Source organism: Ciona intestinalis, chromosome 5, assembly GCF_000224145.3.
Source record: "Ciona intestinalis chromosome 5, KH, whole genome shotgun sequence".
NCBI lineage: Eukaryota > Metazoa > Chordata > Ascidiacea > Phlebobranchia > Cionidae > Ciona > Ciona intestinalis.
The window spans coordinates 273,942-282,987 of NC_020170.2; the positions used below are offsets into that span (position 1 = coordinate 273,942).

The 9,046-nt window shown below is 37.3% G+C and overlaps 1 protein-coding gene across 2 annotated transcripts; it reads right to left on the reverse strand.

The window, feature by feature from the left end:
• Window positions 1–2,126: 2,126 nt before the first annotated feature.
• foxE (protein) lies at window positions 2,127–8,031 on the reverse strand. 2 transcript variants are annotated; one of them, XM_018811820.2, is made up of 3 exons: window positions 7,086–8,031; window positions 6,398–6,981; window positions 2,127–4,319 (listed from the first exon to the last, which is right to left on the reverse strand). In XM_018811820.2, exons 1-3 carry the CDS (start codon window positions 7,294–7,296, stop codon window positions 2,604–2,606), a joined length of 2,511 nt encoding a protein of 836 aa, XP_018667365.2. In that variant the 5' UTR covers window positions 7,297–8,031; the 3' UTR covers window positions 2,127–2,603.
• Window positions 8,032–9,046: the final 1,015 nt, after the last annotated feature.

Here is a 9,046-nt window from a genome sequence, read left to right on the forward strand (position 1 = left end):
GAGGTAGTAGTTAATAAAGTAAGTATAATGTTTTATTTACGGGTGCCATTTTGTCGGGATGTGTCATTAAATAACAGATGGAACTGCAAATGAGGTATATACGTCATCATGAAAAGGTATCTTATCTTAGATCTTTAGTTTCGCTTTGTTTATATTCTGGAATGCTTGAAGCAATAAACAGCGTTGTGTGACGTCATACCAGAGTATTTCTTGAATTATCCGCACACGAGGCAAATATACTGTTTGGTACGGCCGTTTATATTATAATGCGAATCGCCTTAGTTTGATATTTAATGCACATATCGATAAAACACAAGGGGGTATAAATATAAATACGTTGGTAAAAATCGCTGCCTTTCGTGGCGGAATTTTAAAAGATCTTTTTCTTCAACTCCGACAGAGAAAGATTACCATCTGCTGTCTACGACCTCGCACCCAGCGTGTTTCGGAAAACAAAAATTATCTTTAACCCAAACAAGGCTGAATATCAGGTTTGAAACTCACGATTACTGCATTTGTTTGGCCAAATATTTGGGTATTTTTATCGTGTTTATGATTGTTACCGGATTCGCTCTATTGTGCATCGGTTTAATTTTCATTATTAAGGTTTAATGATAAGTTGGGAAACTTTCTTGGGGTTCGGTATGTAAATGAATTACAGGGACAACCATTTTTTTATATTATCATACAGTTTTTGCTGGTTTTATGTATTGAATCTTCGTAAATTTGTTTGGTTTTTAATATTTATTTTGAAATAAAATCGAAAACTTGGATTTTGTGTGATTAATACCAGGGTAAAAAATGTTTTTAATTTATGTTTATAATTAAACCTCGTAAAGATTAATTATGCTTAAACTTAAAATTGTCGCCATTTTGTGTGAACACAGATGTACCTTCACCTTCATTATATACAAGTCGCACGGCGTATGTTCTGTAAATCGAAATATGGGAACGGTTAACTTTTATATGACGCAATTCTATTAAAATACTTTAAATATTGAAGAGACGATTCGCATGTTGTAATAACTTGTTTAATATCTTTACCCTCGTAACTGAATGCTTGGTCGCCCACATTTCAACACGCACCCATTATAGAAGGATAGGGCGGTTTAACCAGTTGTGTTTTGATTGCGAAACACTCAGCGGATCGAACGTCGGTTCCATGGCGCACTGGTGGCTTATAGATGGTTGTATCTATTTCCCATCAGCCAGCTATTACTGCTGGTCTATACAAACAATACTCTCGTCGCTAATACTCAAGTATATCGGGCGCTCTTTTTGTTTGGACAGAACCGGTCTGGTTAATTTATTTCATTTCTATTTAATCCATTAAACTACAAAACCCCAAAATTACACAAAGAATAAAAATATTTTAATCGTACCACTTTACAAAAATATTCAAATTACAAATATTTATAATATGTATTTATATTTTACCCAGGTGATATTATATAATGCATTATAAACTAGAACTCACAAAAGAATAAGTTGAACATAAGGCATATTTTAATACAATTTTGGGTGAAATCCGTGATTTCTTTGAAGTTATTGGTGCGAATGGTCAGCTGTGACACGGTCAGCCTCTGCGACATTTTTCAATAAAGTTCTGGTAACTGGATACCACTGCGTGTCCAACAATTCCTTTGTTCATGGAGTCGACTTTCGTTTAAAAGTGGTCGCTAATTTAAAGACGGGAAAACGGTAGCGAACTTTGTTAAGTTTCTTTTTGCGTAGGTTTTAGAACTGTTAAGTGCATCTTAGCTATAAGCTGAACATTATTAATACTTTTCATCAATCCGTTATAATCAGGGCTTTAATTTTCCAAAATTAAAAAAAGTGTAGCACCGCGATCGAGTATTTTACGTTGTTGAAATAACATTACACAGTGAATTTTCAAGCGTTCACGGATCTTAGTTTTTCGCACTCACCGACACCTGGGGTGTTTTAATATAATCCATATAATAACCGAAATCTTCGTTGCTACGGTTGAAAATTGTAACTCTGCAATATAACCTGGAAGAAACCTTTTCGCTCAAATCGAAATACAACTTTTGTCTTTCCTAAAGTTTTTACAACAAATTACGACAACGTAGATCTTTTTTAACTTTAAATATTTAAAATACGAATTCTACCGTCGATACAAATAACACGTTGCATTAACTGGAGCCTTGGAAAAAAAAGTTAAAAAATGAAATTTCTAATTTGTAGAATGTTCAACTCTTTACAAAACTTCAAAATTTAAAAGTAACTATTATTTTTGTTACAAGTATATTTAATTTAAAAGATATGTGATAATAGTTTTGGCAAAACAGTTATCCGAAAATATCGACCGAACAAACAAAATGGCGGCGATTGTGATATTTCGATCATGTCCAAAATATTGAAATAACTGAATAGTACGTTGCGTGATTCGTTTGTTTTCGACAAGTTAGTTAAGCAACTAACATATATTGTGCGTTCAGGCCGTAACCATGTATTACGACATAATAAGTTGAAATCGTTAGTGTCTTTAAAAACGAAGCGGTGTTCACACCATTAGAAATAAGTGACGTCGTTCACCGAAACGTTGCATCGGAATGTTTGCAAAAATAATCTACGGTTGTCTATATTGTGTGGATGTATTTATCAAATCCACCATAGTTAGCGGGTGGTCGTCTGTATGTACTGCTTGGTAAACTGTTAAACTGGCCCGGTGTCTGAAGTGACGTAAAGTCTGTAGACAATGACGTCATATTTGTGACGTCAGAATGGTAATGATGTACCGGGTTAGCAAATGCACTATGGTAGCTTGGTTTAATAGGAAGTGACGTCAATCTTTGATTTGATGTGACGCCGTATGGACTACCAGTACTTCCGGTATAACAATGCGGGTTGGTGGTGGTAGGGGTGTGGTAAGCGTAACATGTTGAAACACTTTCATTGTTACAGATGATACCACGTACGCTTGGTGACGTCATTGCGCCGTATAAACCTGATGAAGGGCTCGGTTGGCTTTGAGATGATGTGTTTGCTTGTAAACTGCGGTCGACATTGTTTGTTCCTTCTCTATCAAGCAAATCTCGCTCTGAGTTTAAACCATCGTGTCGCATATTGTCTGAATATTCAGAAACCTCTGGTGGAAGGTTTTCGTTTGGCCGTGGGTGGCCGATGATATTTTCAATACTAAACATCCTCGCATTTGTAACATTCGGTGACACCGTCATGGGAGCACCGTAATGCCCCATCATCTGATGGACCGGTGCTCCAGCACTACCAGGGTGCATAATCGGTTGCAAGTAATTACCTCCAACAACCCCTGGTTGGCCATAGTAAGCATTAGAAGGTGTATGAGGGTGTGTGCTATATTGCTTTAAAGCATTGGTCGGTGTGAAAGCGCTCTGGTCGTGCATGTAGGAACTCAAAAAAGCTTTTTCGGTATCAGATCGTTTAAACCTCTTTCGACGACGTAGAAATGAACCATTGTCAAACATATCCTCAGCCGCTGGGTCAAGGGTCCAATAATTTCCTTTCCCCGGCTTCCCTGGTTCTCTTGGTAGTTTAATGAAGCAATCATTGAGAGTCAAGTTGTGCCGAATCGAGTTTTGCCACTTCTTATTCTGCTCACGGTAGAATGGAAATCGTTCCATAATAAACTTGTAAATATGACCGAGCGTGAGTTTACGTTCTGGTGAGCTTGCTATTGCCATGGATATCAACGCAATGTAACTATAAGGTGGTTTCCCTCGTTGAATGGGTCGCTTTCGACGTCGCCCTGAACTTGTTGTTGTTATGACGTCACAATCCATTGTAGTTTTCACATTCTCTCGATTCTTTTCATCCAAACTTTCGTCATCAACAGCGGTGACATCATCAACGCTACACTCGCTTAGTTTCGTCACAGTTTCGTCACTTTCAGCCAAGTCAACCTTGTCATCGATTTCCAGTAAAGTTTGTTCCACCTCGGCTGGTGTTTGTAAATCGGTGCGTCCGATGTCGGTGAACTGCTGTGTGGCCTCGTCCTTACGCTGCAGTTCATCGTATGTTGGATTGCATGGTGTGAAAGCAACTTCAGAGCGAGGAGGTTCACAGGTCGGGGTGCTATGAAAAGGCTGCTGGTTGCGGGAAGCATCCTTAACTACAGGTGGTGCGTACGAAGATGGGTTCGGATATTGTCGGTCTAGGTAGCTGTGTGGGTTGCCTTGCTCAAAGTGGCCAGGTTGGATCGGGTAATGACTGTAACGATGGTTGGAACTAAAGCTTGCTGGTTGATCATGCGGTATGCGCTGGTTGGATGGATTCTTTGCATGAATGTGTGGGGATGAATGGTGAACTCCGTGTATCTGTGGGTTTAAAACAACAATTATATATTGTAACCTTACAAATAGGGTGGGGTAAGATGAGACGCCGTTTTTTGTCTCGTGCCATTTGGTAGTAAACATATATAGGATATTTACAGATTTTTATAACCGTAGCCACGTGACTCTAAACGAGCATTTTTAATTGTTTGAAACACGATCAGGAAAATGGTATCTGGTTGCTAACGGTATCCCATCATTCTCCACAGTTATACAGTGTATGTGGAGCAGTATTCAGTAATGGTGTGTAAGGTCATCGAATAAAATACGTTAACACAAATGTGATTGAAGAGTGAACGTCATGCGAAAATACAATGTAGTAATTAAAAAGTTTCGATTTATAATAATACATTTTAACCTTTTACGTTGAGTGTGATGTTATACAAACTATAACGACAATAAATGCAATCGCATATAGTATGTGATTTATACTTAAATTATTAAAATCTGATAAGGAAAAAAATAAGGGCAGTCATGCAGGGTCAACCCAATGTTTAATTTCATAAATTGCCAGAGAGCACGAGGTGTTTATACATAGCATCTACCGTGTGTTTAAGAAGGCCCCCACGTAATACAGGGACACCGCTTTACCAATGTGGAATTCGCATTTAACGTGTTGGTTGCGCCATTTTAATAAAACGCGCCCATCGTTAAAATAAATGATTACGCTGTAGTGAAGAATTATGAATAAACAAAAAATGCACAAATTCAAGATAACGTATAATGTATGCTCAATTGTTTGAACAAAAACGAAATGACAAAATTTGAAGTTTAGATGGAAAATGGCGGAACGTCATTATGCGCGTGCAAGAGAATATAGCATTGTTTTAATAAATTTACGGAAGCGGATTTTTATTATCAACATGAATTATTTTCAACAAACCACGTGAGTAGTTCAGTTCTATTAATAACTTTATTTCGATTATAAAAATATATCAACTGTCGGGTTATATTACTTTACGGTCAGTTTTAAATCCAACAGAACTCGGACAAGTTGTTTTATCTTCCACAATGCAATAACTTACCTCGTGGTAATAAGTCAACATGATCCCAATATTAACAGATAAACCAAAAATTCAAAATCCTAGTCTTTTGTCTGGCGCTGCTTCATAACAAACATTAATAAACCATTCAGCAAAACCTTAAACATATTTGAAGCAAACACAACCCCCTCCCAACAATTATACGTCCCAGACATTGATTCTTCAGGACCCTTTGTCCCCGCTTAACTATAAACTGCCGCCATTTTGACTGTACAATATTCTTCAATAACATGTTTAAAATTTAAATTAATGATTATATTTTCATTAGAAACTAGATCTGAACTGTCTATCTTCATATTACCTTGTATCTGGCTTATACCAATGTTATATTATTAACAATATAATTTACAATTCCACATATATTGGAACCGAGGTACCTCGTTTTTACGCGATTCAAAACTTGACTAAAATATGCGGAGGTTATTTAATATTCCATCAAAACGCTAAGATACTGTTTTAGAATCCGGATAAAGTAAGCGCGATTCACTAAAGAAACTCCGACAATATGTGTGTCGTGCATACAATCCGCCCGTATTCACGCTCCAGTGACAATGTTACAGAGCAACGTTTTTCCTCGAAATGTCTTCGCCTTCTTACCCACGATACAAATGGTAAAATTTACGCGATTTTGAATCAAAAACCAACATTTGGTTTGAATTATTTGTTTTTGTAATGTTCAAATGAACCTTTTAATATCTAAAAAATAGGGTGGGAAAAAGGGACACCTTTTCATTCTATTTTCTTTTCCCATTCGGTAGTAAACAAAGAACATTCAAAGAATTATAAAACCGTATCCTCACAACTTCCATTGACCGTTATTAATTGTTCAATACACGATCAAGATATTTAGATACTATGTGCTAAATGTGTTCGTCTTCTCCCAGTCTACTTTTTATCCGCAGTGGTAATACGTTGTATTAAGAATCTTTGTTTTATAATTTTAAATGTTTATAATTTTGTGATAACGCTTACCATTGTTATTTTTACTTCAAACACACAATACAAGCAGTGAATAGTTACCTGCTGTTGACTTAAATCGTTTCCTTGTTTCGGGGGTGCGCTGCAGTCTACGCCGGACACGGCTTCTTCATTTTCCGCCGAGTTCTCGGCGCTGCTCGATGTCAACATTAACGGCGGTAATTTTATACAGGGGAGGATAGAAACCCCGGGGTCGGAAATAGTTTCAATCTTTCCATCACCCTGGTTGTCATCAGCAACGCTGAGTGAGGTTCGGGTGAAGCATCCTGTGCGAGTGGGTAAGTTGCTCGGATCTCCAGTGGGCCGAAATATTCCAAAGTCATCAAACGGATCGAAACTTGGATCCCGTCCAAAGTTATAAGCATTACAGTACGACAGATTTGGTATAAATGGTTGATATCCGTTCATACAATGGTTAGTGAATGTTTGGTAATCTTGGTACGTTGTTGTATGATGTGCGGCTGAATAATTGTGGGCTCGTTTCTGATCCATCTGATGATTATCTGAAGACATTTCATCAACGGACGTGTCAAGTCTCTTCGTTTCATTAAAACTGCTCGAAGTTAGTTCCAACAGTTGACTTGGTCTGTTTGACGTTCCACTTTCGTAGTTGTAAGTACATATTGCTGGGAAAGAAAATAGCGTGACAGTTATTTGAAGTTTTGCACAACACATAATATTTTCAAAATAACTATCTAGACTACATAATAACGTCAAATGTTGAACATACTTGGTGTGTAGCTGGTGATGTGAAGCAGTTGTTTGACATCATCAACATTTTTTGCTTCTTCGAATGAAGTTATGTTGGTGGCGAGATGGCATTGTGACGTCACATCAGGGGTCGCGTGATCGTGCATAATATTTGATGACGTAATGTTAGATGACGTAGGTTGATTATCAGAACATTCAGTCAACATTATCGGCGCAACGGCGGTTGCCATAACGATTAAACTAAACCAAGGACTAAATAAAATAAATAATTTAAAATGCAATCTAGAAAACTGAACAAATATTTGCTTTACTTTGGCCTTGCATATTTTTTACTAACTTTATTTAAAATCTATTTTCCAAAGGGTGCTAAGCTAGGCAAGTGACTGGCAGAATTGAAATCACAAATTGAATCTGTTTTGTCGCACCCAGGTATTTAATGTCCCGGTCCTTTTGCTGACGTTAGGACTATAAAGTGGGTGCTTGAGAATTTCTGTTGTTCTTGGCCATCTCCCGATACAACCAGGCAAACGGTGAGCACATTACAATCTCCACCGAAAGTCTAAAACCTGTTAAAGCTTTTAAAATCAAACCAGGAAAAATGTGAGAAAATTATTTTTACGTGAGAATTGAACTCACTAACTTTTAATTTAACCTTTCTTTCCAAAGTTTCATTACACCAATCCATACTACAGTAGTTAACTATAAAGTCCTCGCACTCCACGTACAGTCGGATCGTTCGGATTCAATCTCGGCCGAGGATCTTTCACATTTTATCGACGTCGCTCTATTGTAAACGAACAATACATGGAACCATCAGCCGCTTATTTGAGATCCGTATTAAACGAAAGACGGCGACGAAATATATTTCAGATCCAGTTAAAAAGCACGATTACTTTTCGAGGGAGCGACATTTAGGTTTTATTGTTAGCGTTACAACGGTTATTATGACGTTTAACGTTTGTGATGTAACTCAGACAACAACTTAATAAAAAGATATGTAAAGATGTTGTATCGCTTTTTATAAAACATATTTCAGGACAAAAATACGCCACAGTTAACGTCATATGAAATTACGTCACTGTTACGTCACTATTATAACCGCACCTCCAACCACGCGACACAAGACCTAGTTTAAACATATTATTTAAGACTGAATAGAATAACCGTCAATGAAACGACGCAAAAAACAACAGTTTTCACAAGCGCCGTTACATTAAATATTGGATGTAAATATACAAGGGGAGTCTAAAAGCACCAAAAGGGGAATATCGTTGTCCATATTTGCAAAGTGTCTTTACACTACGTCTGTGACAAAACAAACACCAACAATGGTTTCTCATTTCAAGGTGTTTGTGTTAAATCGAAGTTATCCTCTGGTGACCAGTGGTAAACATTAGCAGATCTCGTACACGTGCGGGTAATCCGACAGCAAACCACACGCAGCCTGAACAAATAAATGTTTCCTTTGAATTTTTAGACTTTTTCAGCCCACTTGATGCGACCTGAACCAATCGCGTAAAAACTAGGTAGAATAAAAAAATGTGTCGAATTTATTGCAAACCCGAGCAAAGTTTAAAGTTATAGTTGTTTTTATGTTCTACATTAATATACAAGTATCTGTTTTAATTCCTACATATCCTACTGTATGTTATGAAGACCAAATAGTTTCCTCTTAAATAAACCCACCCGTATATATTAAAATATACTTGACCGTTTATACTGACCAAGTAAAGCTGTTTGTAGTCTATCAAGATTATTTTGCGATTACAAAAGTAATAAACATGTAGTTCATCTGGACAGATTGAGTGAAAACGCCACAGTAAGGTTTGATTGACAGGTCGAGTGAAAACTAATAAAAACGGTCAGTGGTCATTGGTTGGGATACCTCAGCTACTACAAGTGACGTCAAGCTCACCACTGAAGCGTGACCGACGGATGGTTTCCTCTCAACTACGTGGGTGATGGGGTGAGAGATTAAAA

Excerpts from the sequence above, each read along its gene's own strand:
- foxE (XM_018811820.2), bottom strand. The coding sequence starts at position 7,296 with ATGGCAACCGCCGTTGCGCCGATAATGTTGACTGAATGTTCTGATAAT. Across the intron at positions 6,982-7,085 it reads CATCACCAGCTACACACCAA|CAATATGTACTTACAACTAC; the intron begins GTATGTTCAACA and ends TTTCTTTCCCAG. Across the intron at positions 4,320-6,397 it reads ACGATTTAAGTCAACAGCAG|ATACACGGAGTTCACCATTC; the intron begins GTAACTATTCAC and ends TTAAACCCACAG.